This window comes from Podarcis erhardii, assembly GCF_964252035.2.
Source record: "Podarcis erhardii genome assembly, chromosome: 6".
NCBI classification, from domain to species: Eukaryota; Metazoa; Chordata; class Lepidosauria; order Squamata; family Lacertidae; genus Podarcis; species Podarcis erhardii.
The window spans coordinates 8,176,714-8,193,041 of NC_138510.1; the positions used below are offsets into that span (position 1 = coordinate 8,176,714).

The window sequence follows — 16,328 nt, forward strand, 5'->3', positions numbered from 1 at the left end:
CTGGTACTTCCGGGTTTGGCACGGTAGGCAACCCGAAAACGCGCAACCCGAAGCATTTGTAACCCGAGGTATGACTGTATTTACTGTATTTTTTGCTCTGTAAGACTCACTTTTTCCCTCCTAAAAAGTAAGGGGAAATGTGTGTGTGTCTTATGGAGCGAATGCAGGCTGCGCAGCTATCCCAGAAGCCAGAACAGCAAGAGGGATTGCTGCTTTCACTGCACAGCGATCCCTCTTGCTGTTCTGGCTTCTGAGATTCAGAATATTTTTTTTCTTGTTTTCCTCCTCCAAAAACTAGGTGCATCTTGTGGTCTGGTGCGTCTTATAGAGCGAAAAATACAGTATACTGTAATCTTGATGCGATGACACTGTTTTCTAATGTGCTATCGTGCCAAGGTCTTTGCAGGGCACGAGGTCCAGCAAGGCAGGGCTGGGTAGGGCAACAGAGAATCGTCACAGGGGCAGAAGCAGCTGGCGGGCAGGGCAAGAAGGGAATAAACAGCCAGACACGCTGAATGGACCAGGAATACTCATTCACATTGCCTGGGCTATGGGCTCTCAACCTCATTTCATGTGGCTTCCAAGGGGATGAAAAAATGGGGCAAAGGGAGGTTCCAGATAGAGAGATCACTAGCTGTAGTCTTGCTTACTGGCGGCATGTGACAGGAACGAGGCAGCAGTAAATCACACCGAGCAAGCTGGAGTTAACTCTTTATTAGCCAAACAGGATCTGCACGGGAGTGTCAGGCCTAGTGGGCACAGCAACCGAAGCCTTGCCTCCATGGAACAGTTGCTGAGACTGAAGATTTTCCCTGTGACCCCCCCCATCAATGCCCCACCACCACTCCCTGAGCTCTGAGCCGTCTTCCCTTGTTGGTTCGCCAGCTAGTTCCTCCCACTATTCCTAAGAGATTATCTACAGTGGTACCTGTGGTTACGAACTTGATTCGTTCTGGAGGTCCGTTCTTAAACTGAAACCATTCTTAACCTGAGGTACCACTTTAGCTAATGGGGCCTCCCGCTGCTGCTGTGCCGCCGGCATGCGATTTCTGTTCTCATCCTGAGGTAAAGTTCTTAACCCGAAGTACTGCTTCTGGGTAAGCGGAGTCTGTAACCCGAAGTGTTTTTAACCTGAGGTGTTTGTAACCTGAGGTACCGCTGTAAAAGGAAATGTGACTCTCAATAAAAAAAAACCCACTCCCCATTGTGCAGGACTCTCCAGTACCAGATCCCTTCATGTGTAAGAACAAATATGCTGGCTGACATACATTTAGATTTTAATCGCTTATGTATTATATTTCCTGGAAGAAATGGAGGAAGTGAGAGATTTTACTTTCTTGGGCTCCATAATCACTGCAGATGGTGACAGCAGTCATAGAATTAAAAGACTCCTGCTTCTTGCGAGAAAAGCAATGACAAACCTAGGCAGCATCTTAAAAAGCAGAGACATCACCTTGCCAAGAAAGGTCTGTATAGTTAAAGCTATGGTTTTCCCAGTAGTGATGTATGGAATGAGAGCTGGACCAGAAAGAAGGCTGATCGCCAAAGAATTGATGCTTTTGAATTATGGTGCTGGTGGAGACTCTTGAGAGTCCCATGGACTGCAAGAAGATCAAACCTATCCATTCTGAAGTAAATCAGCCCTGAGTGCTCACTGGAAGGACAGATCCTGAAGCTGAGGCTCCAATACTTTGGCCACCTCATGAGAAGAGAAGACTCCCTGGAAAAGACACTGATGTTGGGAAAGATGGAGGGCACAAGGAGAAGGGGATGGCAGAGGACGAGATGGTTGGACAGTGTTCTCAAAGCTACCAGCATGAGTTTGACCAAACTGCGGGAGGAAGTGGAAGACAGGAGTGCCTGGCGTGCTCTGGTCCGTGGGGTCATGAAGAGTTGGACACGACTAAATGACTAAACAACAACAACATTACATTTCTTGTCCACCTTTTTCTCTGAGGAGCTCAGGGTAGTGTACATGTTTCTTGTCCCCCCTTTAACAACAGCCCTGTGAGGTAGGTTTCTCTGTGGGTTCTCGATCACCAGCCTCAGCATCCTCATCCAGTTCTCCCTTTTAATTACTGTATTTGATTGCTAGATGCCCTGAGGACATGGATTCCAAACACGCACAGAGTTCAATACATCATTGCTCTTTTCCAGAACAGTATAAAACCTCTTCTTTCCTCTTTGAGCTGTTTTTCCCCCTGTGGTGGCTGCAGTTCAGAGTTCATAATTGTGACCCATGCTTCGTAAACAAGGGGTCAAACAGACCTTAGGTTGGAATCCTGCATCAGCCCCATGGACCAGGGTGGGTCCTATTCCAAGTAAGCAGAGTTGTACTGTTAGCTGGCCAGCACTGAAACAAATCTTCCATATTCCTAACCACCTAAAGGCACCCTTCATTTTTGGAGTTTAAATGGGGTGGTTTCTATTGACAGCAGTTTAGCATCAAAGGACTCTCCAGAGCCCTAGTTCCTTGGCCAGTGGAATATTCTTGCACAGGCTGCCTAGATGAAAATTGCAGGGAATCCCCGTGATGACGCTTGGGGAGAAGAAACTCCCAGAACGAAGGATCCTTTCCAGAAGTCTCCCTAGCTGAGTAGCAGCCTGCGTCATTTCACTGCGGGCAGATGACACAATATGGCAATCCTGACTTGAGCTGAGCCAGGGTGGGGGTATTTTCCCGGATGCTAAACACAGCAGACCATGTCGCTTTCCACATCCCTGGTTTTCACAGCGTGCGATTTATCCCCGGGCCAACAATGTGCAGGCTCTCTTTCATCCTTAATGTGCTTATTTGGCAAACTGCGTGAGATGCCCTGCGAAAAATAGTATGAATCCATTGAGTCATGGCTGCCTTTCCTTGCCGGCTGGATGCGGGCGTGCGGCCTCAAAGGTTAAACTGAGGGGACCGATACCAGAGGTGGTATTCTAGGAGATGCTGACTATCCCTTGTGCCTCTCCATTATGTAGGGTGGGTTTTTAATAGAGTTGCAAACATTGGGTGCCTCCTACTCTCTCTGCCAAGCGGTGGCAAGAGCCCATGGAGTTCCAGCCACTCACTCACCCGGGGTTTCTTTGGAGAATCGAGACAGAGTGGAGACTATCGTAGCTGTAAGGAAGATGGTTTATTCACCTGTTTGCACCATCAGTCTGCATGGGAGGAGTCCAGATCTTACAACACGGTCATTTCAAGTGGGGTTTGTACCCTCTTCTGAGTTTATGAATTTTCTCAGTTTCGTGCTCCCTCAATGCCCTGTTTGGGGGAACTTCCTGTGCCACCCTGAAACTGGTGCTAATGGGGAATGGGGAGCAACATCTACTGCCCTCTGCTGGGGTTTGGGGTTTTCTCCTGGTGGCTAAACTCAGTTCCACTGGGAACCAGGTTACAGGATGACACAATGGACTCTGCTGGGGGCTTTTGGGAGAAAAAAAATGGCAGCTGGTGATCTTTGAGAGTGACACAGAACCTCTAATGAAGGGCAACGAGTTCTGTCTTCATCCTCTCCAATTTCAGGGAGGTTAGTTCTCTGGTTTCACCCCCCAAAAAATTCCAGCTGAAGAGGAGGTTCAGGGGTGATATGATAGCCATGTTCAAATATATAAAAGGATGTCACATAGAGGAGGGAGAAAGGTTGTTTTCTGCTGCTCCAGAGAAGCGGACACGGAGCAATGGTTCCAAACTACAAGAAAGAAGATTCCACCTAAACATTAGGAAGAACTTCCTGATAGTAAGAGCTGTTCGACCGTGGAATTTGCTGCCAAGGAGTGTGGTGGAGTCTCCTCCTTTGGAGGTCTTTAAGCAGAGGCTTGACAACCATATGTCAGGAGTGCTCTGATGGTGTTTCCTGCTTGGCAGGGGGTTGGACTCGATGGCCCTTGTGGTCTCTTCCAACTCTATGATTCTATGATTCTATGGTTCTATGATTCTATGATTCTATGATTCTATTCTAAGTTCTTTATGGAGGGCATTGTCTGTTGTTGCCCCAATCCTATTGAATTCCCTTCTTCCCTTTACCATACAGCAAACATTACCCATCAGATGCTTCCAACGTCTTGTAAAGATGTATCTTTTGCTCAGGGTTCCCCTGACCCATTTGACTGGACCTTGATACAGGAATCCAATTAATCTCTGTTTAATTTGATTTTTATTTGCTTTTCTACGTTTTTATGCCATTTTATTTGTTTTCAGTTGCATCCTTGTTTCAATATCCATTGTTTCTATATCCCACACAGTGTACAACAGCACTTGGCTTTCTTTAAAAAAACCATTAAGTGGTTTAGAAAAAGCTTTTAAATGGATAATTTTTGGCCTGGCATTAGTTTTTTGGTGTGCTGTTTTATCTGCTGCTGTTTTCTTGGCATGCGTGCTTTTTTAAAACAGGATTTTATGGGTGACTCCTGGCGTCAGCCTCTAGTTTAACGTCGCCCTTTTGTAGACGTGCCGTTTTGTGAACTGCTTTGCATCTTATTTTTAGAGCACGAAAGGATCACATAAGTATTTCAAATAAGGATCAAAGGAGATCTTTGGATCCCGGCCGCTCCCCTGCCCCGTCTTTTTAACAAACAGCAAAATATCCTGTTGCTCCTCCTCCTCCTCCTCCTCCTCCTCTTCTTCTTCTTCTTCTTCTTCTTCTTCTTCTTCTTCTTCTTCTTCTTCTTTCCCTCGTAGCCGAGTAAGATTGTCTTTCATAAACACCGTTTTAACAATGAGTCTGTAAGTGACTGTGGAGGCCAATTCTGAATCCACACGTCCTTCCACAGTGGGGACATAGGTTTCCTGGTGGGAGTAGATCACTGTGAGGATTTGCCAAGCGTGCCTTCCTCTTAGCAAGTTTCTCCCCTTGCATCCTGAGTTCGAGTGTCTTCAAAGCCCATGACACCTTTGGTAAAGGCTGTTTTCCAATTGGAGCTCTTGCAGGCAAGTGTTTCCCAATTGTTGGTTTTTATACTAAATTTTTTTAAGATTTGCCTCGAGAGAGTTTTTAAACCTCTTTTGCTGACCACCAGCATTACGCTTTTCATTTTTAAGTTCGGAATAGAGAAGTTGCTTTGGAAGGCGATAATCAGCCATCTGCACAACATGACCATCCAAGAAGTTGATGTTGAAGAATCGTTGCTTCAGCACTGGTGATCTGTGGTCCAAAGTATCTCTGCTCTTACAGGTGATTGCATAGAGCTGGTCACAATATGGTAGGGAGAGAATCAGGATACTGCTGTGGATAGTTCAGTCTTCCCCCAACGTGATGCTCTCCAGATATTTTGGAGCACTTCAGGTGGTTGGGCTGACAGGAGAGTTAAGTAAGTCCCAGGGTGAAAAAGAGCTGTCGTGAAACTGATACCTTCTCTCGCTTGTTTCCCACTTGGGAAAAGTGTCTTCCTGGCATGGGGGTGGGAGAACTCTTGCTCGTTTCACCTCCACAGTGCAGACAATCCTTTATCAATTCCATTCCCCCATCAATTGCAGCATTGCACACAGTTCTGGAGTTTAAGCAAGGTTGCGCACAAGGATTTAGTCCCAAAAGCGAACAGGAAGGAATGTCCCGTGAGTTCACAGAAGTGCCTTCACAGCAGACTGTGATATAAAGCCGGCAAGAGCTTCTAAACACCTTGTTCATTTCACCTCTGAAGACGCATCTTCGGGCTTGCAGAGCTGGAGTTGGGGACAAAGTTTTATCGGTTTCTCTGTAGCTTTTCACAGGCTTTTTACAGGGATTACATAATTTAGGTTCGTTGTTGATTTTCCCCCCTCCAGGATTTGGTATCCTGGGGAAGAATTCAGTGTAACACTAAATAAATTATTCCATCAGCTCAGGGCATTTCAGAAGGAATGACCCCTCTGCTCCTCACCTCGTGTGCTGTTCTGGGGGTCCCCTGACTAATTTTTTTGGGGGGAGGCATGTGGGGTATGGAGGAGAGAGGAGGGAATGTTGCATTCGTGGAAGACTTTGCACTGGCTTCTGCAAGCAGGACTTATGAGTTGAACCCAGCCCTGTACAATTGTGGGAGGCCAACTCTCCCCCACTTTATGTATCCAGGGCAGCTGTTTACCAGCTCCATCTGCTACGCCAGCTGAGACTCTACTTCCTCGCAGACTGACCTTCTGGTACCTGCCTGGTTATCTCCTGCTTGTACTACTACAATGTGATCTACCTTTGGGGCTACCTTTGAAGGTGACTCGGAAACTACAACTAATCCAGAATGCGTCAGCTAGACTGGTGACTTGGAGAAGCTGCCAGGACCATATAACACTGGTCCTGAAAGGCCCACATTGGCTCCCAGTACATTTCTGAGCAGACTTCTAAGTGTTGGTGTGGACCCTTAAAGCCCTAAACAGCCTCAGCCCTGTATACCTGAAGGAGCGTCTCCACCCCCATCGTTCAGCCCGGACACTGAGGTCCAGCTCTGAGAGCCTTCTGACGGTTCCCTCACTGCGAGAAGTGAAGGTACAGGGAACCAGGCAGAGGGCCTTCTCGGTAGTGACTTCCACCCTGTGAAACACGCTTTGATCAGATGTCAATGAGATGAGTAACTATGTAACCCTTAGAAGGCATCTGAAGGCAGCCCTGTATAGGGAAGCTTTTTAATGTACAATGTAGCCTGACGTGTTGCTTTTAGGTTGCCAGACTATAATAATAGGCCAAAAGAAGCCTGGGTTTCACTTTCTGTCTCTCTTACTTTCTGGTGTGGGGTTCTGTACATAGTTTGCTTAGTATTAAGGTTTTAGTCTTATTGTAAGTTTAAGTTTGGGACGCGGGTGGCGCTGTGGGTTAAACCACAGAGCCTAGGACTTGCTGATCAGAAAGTCAGCGGTTCGAATCCCCGCAACGGTGTGAGCTCCTGTTGCTCGGTCCCTGCTCCTGCCCACCTAGTAGTTAGAAAGCACGTCAAAGTGCAAGTAGATAAATAGGTACCACTCCAGCGGGAAAGTAAACGGTGTTTCCGTGCACTGCTCTGGTTCGCCAGAAGCGGCTTAGTCCTGCTGGCCACATGACCCAGAAGCTGTACACCGGCTCCCTCGACCAATAAAGTGAGATGAGCGCCGCAACCTCAGAGTCGGTCACGACTGGATCTAATGGTCAGGGGTCCCTTTACCTTACATGTTACTCTAAATGTGTCATGTGATGTAATGTCAAGGTTCTAAAAATTAAAACCAACTGCATGGGGATCTGGATTGGGCCACAATCCACGCAGGGTGGCAGTGGTGTTTTAATGCATCCACCTCTCTGCTGCAATTTGAAAAGAATCAATTTGAAAAGAATATTACATAGCAATTAAGGATTGATAGGTCAGGAGCAAACTGAGCAAACTGAGACCTAGGGGTGGCCCCAGGGGCTGTCACGGGAGGCGGACCCTGGTGATGTCATGGGCAATTCTTCCTCTGTGTTCCCTCCCACCACTGAGTCCTGGAGATGGAGGTTAATTGGGAGAGGGAAGGAGGGAGTGGTGGAGGTCACAACTGCTCCCCAAGACACACAATAATTTGCAGCCAGCTCAAGCCAGTCTGAAGGTTGGAACCTCACACATAGTCTGCTTAATATATACATTTTTTAAGGCATTCTCTCTGTCACCTGGTTATTCAAACCCTCCTCCTGCCGCAACCCCAGAGTCAGCCACAACTGGACCTAATGGTCAGGGGTCCCTTTACCTTTACCTTTACAACTCCATTTTGAAATTATCAGAAAAAGGAGACTGGGAATAGATGGGAAGAAAGGCACAGATGTTCTTAAGAAGTATTTCATCATCAGTGGAGGAAAGGAGACAAGCAACAGTTGCAAAAAGGGAGGATCTGTCCATCATATTAGAGTCCCAATCTATGCACTGCTCCGATTCCCAATGGATATTGCATAGATGTTTCCAAAGTGATCGAAGAATTTAATTTTAGATGCTATGATTTACAAAATGCCATTTTTAAATATATACCAGATGGAGAGATTCTGCATTTTTCTGTGAATTGCACATCTAGATTTTTCTCACTGTCCTCTCTGCTGATCTTTAAGGTGATGCCGAGAAGGTCACACACGGTGGAGGTTTAACTCTCTTCTTTGTAATTAGGATTAATAACACTTGCCTTTCAAATGAAGAGGATTAATTAATTCTTGTAAGTCACCAGAGAGCCTCTTTATTATTATAGGTAGTGATTTCATCTGCAGGAAAGCTCCTCTGGTTAAATCTTAAAAAGTGCTATAGCAGGCTATAACTCAGCCACCGCAGAATGGCAGAATTTGTCTTCCTGAGTTGGGCAGAAGTGTATTTATCTAGAATATATAATGACAAGAAGAGCTCTGTTGCTTATGCTACCTGGAGAATTAAAAGTATTTTCCTAAGGTCTGTCCTTCCGCCCTGCAAATACTATGGGTGCAATTCCATGTAGTCTTAAGTGGGGAATGCATGTGCAGAACAAAGTCCGCTCGGGCAACAGGACTGACCTGGGGGTTCCCCTTCTGAGCAGATTTAGCACACATGTTCCACAACAACTTAGGGCTCACTCTTAATTTCAGGGTTGTGAGTTCAAGCCCCACATTGGGCAAAAGATTCCCTCATTGCAGCGGGTTGGACTAGATGATCCTTGTGGCCCCTTCAAACTCTACAATTCTATGATTCACACTTACCTTTCCTCCCGTGCTTTCTAGGTACAGTTTTCCCTCCCAGTGTGGTCCTTTCCCTGTGAAAAACTGACTCTTTAATGCTGAATCAGAACAAACAGCAATTAGGGGTTTCTGCAGATTGCTGTTTGCTCCAATTCTGCAGTAAAGAGTGGACCTGGGCCTAGAAATGCCACACTAAAGGAAATCCAGAACCCTTGGTTTAATCCTGCCCTGCAGGTCTGGATATCCTTGTGCACAGATCTAGGATGTCTAACTTTAGGGACACTGTTGCTTCCTTAAGGAACATCTCTTCTCAGTTTATCCTGCCTCAGAAGGAAGGTAGGAGCACTTCTTTTCTCATCAGGATTTAGCCTAGCTTTCTTCCTGACATGCTTATCTTCTGTTTGCGGGTGTTTTTATGACTTGAAAAACATCTTATTGCTGGAGCCCCCACCTGCAGCATGATATAGTAGAAGCCTGTCTCCCGCTTATCTCTTCAGAGAGAGCATCTAGCTCAACATTTTATCGTTTCTGCTGTTGCTAAATATATAAGAAAAGATCACGAGAGCTTTCCAAACCAGAACAATGATGTGTGGAGCAAAATAAGCTGCGATTAAAAAATATATATATGCAAAGCAGCTCAATTTCTTTCATGCATCTGCATTGATTTTATGAGCCAGCTGAAAATTGGTGAGGACACTGAGAAGAGGCGGGATTGAAGGTATATGGATTTGAATGTTTGAAGACAAATGCTTGCTTGACTCAAATCTTGTTCAGGGTGTGCAGAGTTGATGTGCATCAGCTTAAATGCAAATTTGCAAAGTTTTGGGTGGTTTCAAATCAGATTTTTTAAGAATTACACCTGCCATTGTAGGCAATGTTTGAATTTCACAGTGTGTGATGTGCAGAATTTCTGGCGAGTTTGTTGAAGACAGCTTTCCAATTTTCACAATTTGCGGTTATAACTTCCATTTAATTGAAGACTTTTGGCACTCCATTCTGGCTGAAGCTTTCATCCTTTACAGAGATAACCACTTTCATTCCACCCTGTTCTGCCCTCTTCCTTCAGGCCATTTAAGCACATGCCTGAGACGTTCTGAGTGACCCTTGTAAACTGTGCGCAGTAGACAAGTGGGGAGAAACTTGCAATCGCGGACATGCCCATCTTTAGTCCCTGTTAAGTGTATGTAATATGTTGAGATGCTGGGATTGAAGTTGGGACCTTTCCCGTGCAACGCATATGCTTTATCATTGAGCTGTGGCTCCAGGGTCTTTTGAATTTTAATAGCCTAACTATTGGGACAGTGAATGGGGTTTCCAGCTCCTCACAGCTACACTCCTCAAACCAGTTTAACAACAATATCTTCCACACCAAGGGACTACCTCTGTTGAGGGCATGCGTTCGTGGGTTAGGAATTGCTAAAATGAAATCCGCAGCCTTTCCCCCCCAAACTACAGCTCTGACAATCCTTTGGAAGATCAGAATTTGTAGAAAGCTGATGTCAGGTGGTATCTGATGCTGAGTAGATGTGGTCATGGTGGCACCTTGATGGTGGTTGAGAGGAAGAATACTCCTTTGGGGAATCTTAACATTGGCTTCATGTTCCAAATCTACTGTAAGTGGACAGGTTTTCCTCATTCTTACGGTCTTTATTGATGTTGGAACAGCAGAGAGATGTAATAAAGGAGATCAGTGTGGTGTAGTGGTTAAGAGCGGTATTCAAGTAATCTGGGGAACCGGGTTCGCTTCCCCGCTCCTCCACATGCAGCTGCTGGGTGACCTTGGGCCAGTCACACTTCTTTGAAGTCTCTCAGCCCCACTCACCTCACAGAGTGTTTGTTGTGGGGGAGGAAGGGAAAGGAGAATGTTAGCCGCTTTGAGACTCCTTAAGGGGAGTGAAAGGTGGGATATCAAATCCAAACTCTTCTTCTTCATCATCATTTTGGAGGGTGACGTTTATTTGGCCTCGGGCAACAGTTTGTTGATAGGCTCACTTATAGGAATCCTTTCCTCTGCTGTAACCTTACTGTGGTTTGTTCCCTCATGTTCTACATCAACAGTGGGGAAACCTATGGTCTGCAGGCCCAATACGGCCCAATAGTGGTCCTAAATTGGCCTGTGAGGCTGTTTTACCCAACCTGTAGCTAGCTACCTGATGCCCTAGGCGATGTCAGGTGTGGAGCAGGCAAAGTCTTGGCTGCACAGGAGCATAAAATGCACTCCTGGTTTTTCCTAGGCACCCACCCCAATTGCTCATAATCCAGAAACTAGTTTTGACTGATAGATTTATGTGTTTAAAATATTATGCTGAATCTAGGCCTCTAAAGTGGACTGACTGCTGAGCCCTTTCAGAGTTTACCTGCTCGATGGAACTCTTAGCTCATGTTCTAATTTTCTTCGTTGTGTTTCTTTTCTTCCCACCTTCCTTTTTAAAAAAACCTTTGCTTTCTCCCCTTTTGGTTTCTCCCGTCCTCTTTTTTTCTTACCCCACCTTTCCCCCCTTTTTTGAAAACACTCGAAACCTAAAGCTCACAAACGCAAACCTATGGGGCTTCCAGGTATGGAGATGCATGTGGATTGAAGTTCGTGTGTCATGTTGTGGTCGTTTTGTTTTGTTTTGTTGGGAATGAACCCTGCTAAGCTTGGTTTTAGACACATGAAAAGAGAGACCCTCTACACAACGCAGGCGACAAAGCCACATAGCCAGGCACCGACACCTACACAATATTACGATTCCGTGCACCTTCTCTGCAAAACGTATCAGATATTGCTTTGCATAGAAAAATGGGTCGAGACATGGCTCTTTCAAATTAAGAAGAAAACTGGTGAGTACGGAGGGCCGGACGAGTTTGTCTTTTCCCAGCAAACATTTTAAGCACCCTGTGTTTATACATCTACAAAGGGTGACTGGGTTTCCCTAAGATCTAGGAGAGAACTGTATCTTCACCATTCACCTGGCCTGTGGCTGTATGAATAAACAGACACTGCTATGAGGGCAACCCTGCTTTATAACTGGGCACAGTGCTTTGCACCAGTCCTTTTAAGTGTGTTTTATATTTTTGTCAATTGATGGCTTTCTATAGCACTCCTGCTGATCCCTCCTCTCTCCTCTGCATTTTCTTTATCTACTAACTTCCTCTCCGTCTCCACCACAATCTTCACACCCTCTTATTTCTGTCCTCTATGCAAGCCACTGAATGCAGGAAACTACCCTACAGCAAGTCATGCCATTGGTCCATAGAGCCCAATACTGTCTACTCTAGCGGGCAGCAGCTGTCCGGCATGCTGGAAAAACCTGCTGCCTGAGATTCTTTTTAATGAGAGTTGCCGGACATTGGACCTTCTTACTGTGTCTTTTAGGGCCTAACTACATGTTACTCTAGGGACGCGGGTGGCGCTGTGGGTTAAACCACAGAGCCTAGGACATGCCGATCAGAAGGTTGGCGGTTCGAATCCCCGCAATGGGGTGAGCTATTGTTGCTCGGTCCCTGCTCCTGCCCACCTAGCAGTTCGAAAGCACGTCAAAGTGCAAGTAGATAAATAGGTACCACTCCGGTGGGAAGATAAACAGCGTTTCCGTGCGCTGCTCTGGTTCGCCAGAAGCAGCTTAGTCATGCTTGCCACATAACACGGAAGCTGTAGAAGAAGTTCCCTCGGCCAGTAAAGCGAGATGAGCGCCGCAACCCCAGAGTTGGCCACGACTGGACCTAATGGTCAGGGGTCCCTTTACCTTACATGTTACTTTAAATGTGTCATGTGATGTAATGTCAAGGTTCTAAAAACTAAAACCAACTGCATGGGGATCTGAATTGGGCCAAAATCCATGCAGGGTGGCAGTGATGTTTTAATGCATCCACCTCTCTGCTGCAATTTGAAAAGAATCATTCTTCCCCCCACCCATAAATATTACATAGGAATTAAAGGTTGATAGGTCAGGAGCATCTCACACTCTGAGATTTCAGGGCCCCAAACTGAGACCTAGGGTGGCCCCAGGGGCTGTCACGGGAGGCGGACCCTGGTGATGTCATGGGCAATTCTTCCTCTGTGTTCCCTCCCACCACTGAGTCCTGGAGATGGAGGCTAATTGGAAGAGGGAAGGAGGGAGTGGTGGAGGTCACAACTGCTCCCCAAGACACACAATAATTTGCAGCCAGCTCCTGCCAGTCTGAAGGTTAGAATCGCACACATAGTCTGCTTAATATATACATTTTTTAAGGCATTCTCTCTGTCACCTGGTTATTCAAACCCTCTCCCTGCCACTTGGAGGGGAACAGGCAAACCTGGTGACTTCAGACCAGTGCGGAGGTCTGACAACTCTAATAGCAATAATTTCAAAACTCCTACTGGTGTCAAAGAGAGTTTTTGCCTTTCTATCTCTATTTACCATGCCCTGGGGCAGAGGATTATATTAAAAAGCAAAGTCGTGTCAAGTGGAATGTACAAAATAGCAAACAGATGGACCTCCATTAAAACTGGTCCTCATTTCTAGTCCGCCAGAAATTCACTTCCTTATTTTTAGGTTCTGTGCAGCTGGCATAATGTATAAAGACTTGATCGTGAAGGGTGTCATCTGGATTGGGTGGTATTCAGCTTTTACTCACCATTGACCTATTGAAATTAATGGACCCAACTGAGTCATGTTCATTAATCTCAACAGGTCTACTCTGAGTAAAAGTTGAATGCCGCTCATTTATTTTGTTCCGTCCCACAAAGCTGGATATCAGTGGTATTTTGGGGCCGGGGAATGCTGTAATCGGCACAACCCCACGTAAGAAGTTCATTGCCATTGAGGTGATGTAGAACTGCATAGTGGGATTTTGTTTGCTTCCTTGGCACCTTGGTAATGTCTGAATTGGATCTACACCCTTGCTTTTGAAAGAGCTAAGCCCAATGGTCACGAAGTAAGGATGAGTGATACAGGTATCCAGCAGCTTTTGGCAACATGGGACAATTTTTGAGAAAAACTGCCTTCCAGTGTACCTACCGTTTTCCTTTTCTCTCTTTTCACATCTCACTCACCCTTTCACTTTTCTTTTCTTAATCCTTTTCTGTTTGAATGAAGACAGACGTAAAATTTGTAATTTAAGACCCGGTGGGTGATCCTCACCAAAATATATTAGTAATAATAATAATAATAATAATAATAATAATAATAATAATAATAGATTTTTATTTATATCCCGCCCACCCCAGCCGAAGCCGGGCTCAGGGCGGCTAACAACAATAAAATAATACAGCATTCTAAAATCATTTCATTATAAAATTAATTCAAATCAAATTGATGGCAACCATTGGGCTAGAGTTCTGTGAAGATTGCCAAAGGAGGGAGTCAGGCTGTGCCCTGGCCAAAGGCCTGGTGGAACAGCTCTGTCTTGCAGGCCCTGCGGAAAGATGTCAAGTCCCGCAGGGCCCTAATCTCTTGTGGCAGAGCGTTCCACCAGATTGGAGCCGCAGCCGAAAAGCCCTGGCTCTGGTTGAGGCCAGCCTAACCTCTCTGTGGCCTGGGACCTTCAAGATGTTTTTGTTTGAAGACCGTAAGTTCCTCTGTGGGACATACCAGGAGAGGCGGTCCCGTAGATACAAGGGTCCTAGGCTGTATAGGGCTTTAAACCATGCTTTGCAAAGAGCATAGTAGATGTACATACATTCCAACAAGTTAAATGCTGGATCAGGGCTGTCTAGGGTCTTATTTTCCCCTTTTAAGCAGCCAATGTATACCCACTTGTTTCTATGTCCATCCTGTCGCTTGTTTAAAAAAACACCACTTTTTTTTTTTTGCAAAGCTACCACATATCACATTGGTCTTTATCCTCGTCTTTCCCTCTGGTAGATGTTAGTGGCTTCATTGGTGCAACTCACTTTAGATAAGGCCACAACCCGTTCGTAGGTTGTGCTGCAACAGTTGATGAGCACCATTTTAACCACTTCCATCTGCCAGGAGCAGCCTTGTTCCTCTCTCTGCATTGTTTTCCCTGCTGTGAAATGGGTAAGTAGCTGTGCTCATCCCACAAAATATATGCGCTGGAGTAGAAGGCAGCTTCATACTGACATTATACAAATGGTCTTCAAAAAACTTCCACCTGGCTCTGACTTCCATCCCTTCACTTAACCTCTCTCCACTCTGAACTGTTTCCTTGAGCTGATCTCCTCCACCCAGTCCCCTCTCTCTTTCCCCCTGCTCCCCTGCCCTTGGAACGGCTTCATGTGTAACAAATAAAATTAACCCTTCGTGGTGTGTGCACGCGTGCATTTGTGGGAGTTGTGTATTGTTTCGTTCAGCCCATTCTTGTGTTTTTGTGTCTGGTATCGTTAGCTGACCGCTTTGAGGCATGGCCCAGCGTTACTGACCTTGCCTTAATGATGTGTGTGCTTCTCAGTAATTAGCCACCTGTGTTTCCCTTTTGCTATGGGCAGTGAGCAACTGGTATCCTCCTATTTTACACGCTACTGCAGTCGAAGAGCTGATTATCCATCTTAATGACGACTTTTAGCTTCCCATGAGTGATGTGCGTAATGAAGTCAATGAACCAGGCAGGAATCCGAAGACTTGATTGTGTTGGGCTGCATGCGCTGTGTTTTCATCCTGATGGTTTAAATCTCTGTGCCTAGCTGTTTAAGTGAAGCATGTTCCTTTCCAACAAGGTGACACCTCTTCCGGAAAAAGAGAGGATATTAAAATATCACTGCATGCAACGACAGAGCTGTCCAGGCTAAATTAAAAACAAGAGAGTTCTTAGGCATGTTGTCTCTCTTCCCACATTAATTTTTGAGGGATGCATTAAAGCCTTGAATTATGTAAGGCAATAACATCCAACTTGGCAAATTTGGTACTTTCAATGTTTTGGTCTGCACAATAAAATCAATATTGGGAATGGTGAACATGAGCATTTTTGCAAGGGAACTGCAGCAAAAAGAAAAATAAAAAATATATATCTTCTTGAGAACTGCCCCTCAAACCCTTCCAATTAATTTCTGCCTGAAAAAAATGTATACTCAGGGCCTTTTTTTCAGCCGGAACTCAGCGGAACACAGTTTGGGCACCATTGCTACTCTAAGAGAATGAGGGAGGTGTTCATGGTGAATTCCGGTACCTCTTTTTCTAGAAAAATGTAGCACTGGGTATACTGTATTACTAACAATGGATTCCAGTCTACACTTATTGTTATATATCTGGGTTTCTAGAAACTGTTTTGCCCTGATTATGGCCAGAATTAGTTTAATTAGCAACAAGCAGAAGTGGGGAGACAGGACTTCAGTCCAACTATGTAGCCCAGCAACCACCAGTAAAGATCCAGTGCTGCCAGTAAGAAGGAAGGGCTCGGGCTCTGTTGCTTGGCAACCACCAGTTGCCAAGGCCACTACAGCCCATATTTTCTAGTTTCAAGGGAGAGTTTCTGTTCATTACATCAAACTACACATTAAGCACTTGTAAAAATATATGAAGAGGGCTGCTTGATCGGGCCAAAGACTGTATTATTATTATTATTATTATTATTATTATTATTATTATTATTATTATTATTTTCTATACTGCTTTAGATTGTAAAAAAAAATCTCAAAACCATTGACAACACATTGAAACCTCCCATAAAACCACCCAGAATAAAACAAATTCAAGCTTCCAGGAAAATATTTTAGATTCTGCTTTCCCCATATTTATTTACTGACTTAATTTATAGAGCTGCCCCATAGCAGAAGGATTCTAGGAAGGCAGTGTGGTGTAGTGGTTAGAGTATCTAGTC

The 16,328-nt window shown here is 45.3% G+C and overlaps 1 protein-coding gene across 9 annotated transcripts in view; it reads left to right on the forward strand.

Annotated features, from left to right (window-relative positions):
* Positions 1-16,328, forward strand: part of KCNQ2 (potassium voltage-gated channel subfamily Q member 2) — a 139,148-nt gene that overhangs the window by 76,006 nt on the left and 46,814 nt on the right. For 6 of the 9 annotated variants that reach the window (XM_081867630.1, XM_081867621.1, XM_081867624.1 and 3 more), the window contains exon 9: positions 11,115-11,144. The exons of the other annotated variants lie outside the window; for them this stretch is intronic. In XM_081867630.1, the coding sequence (XP_081723756.1) occupies positions 11,115-11,144 (30 nt within the window). The remainder of the gene's footprint in view (positions 1-11,114; positions 11,145-16,328) is intronic. 9 annotated transcript variants of the gene reach the window in all.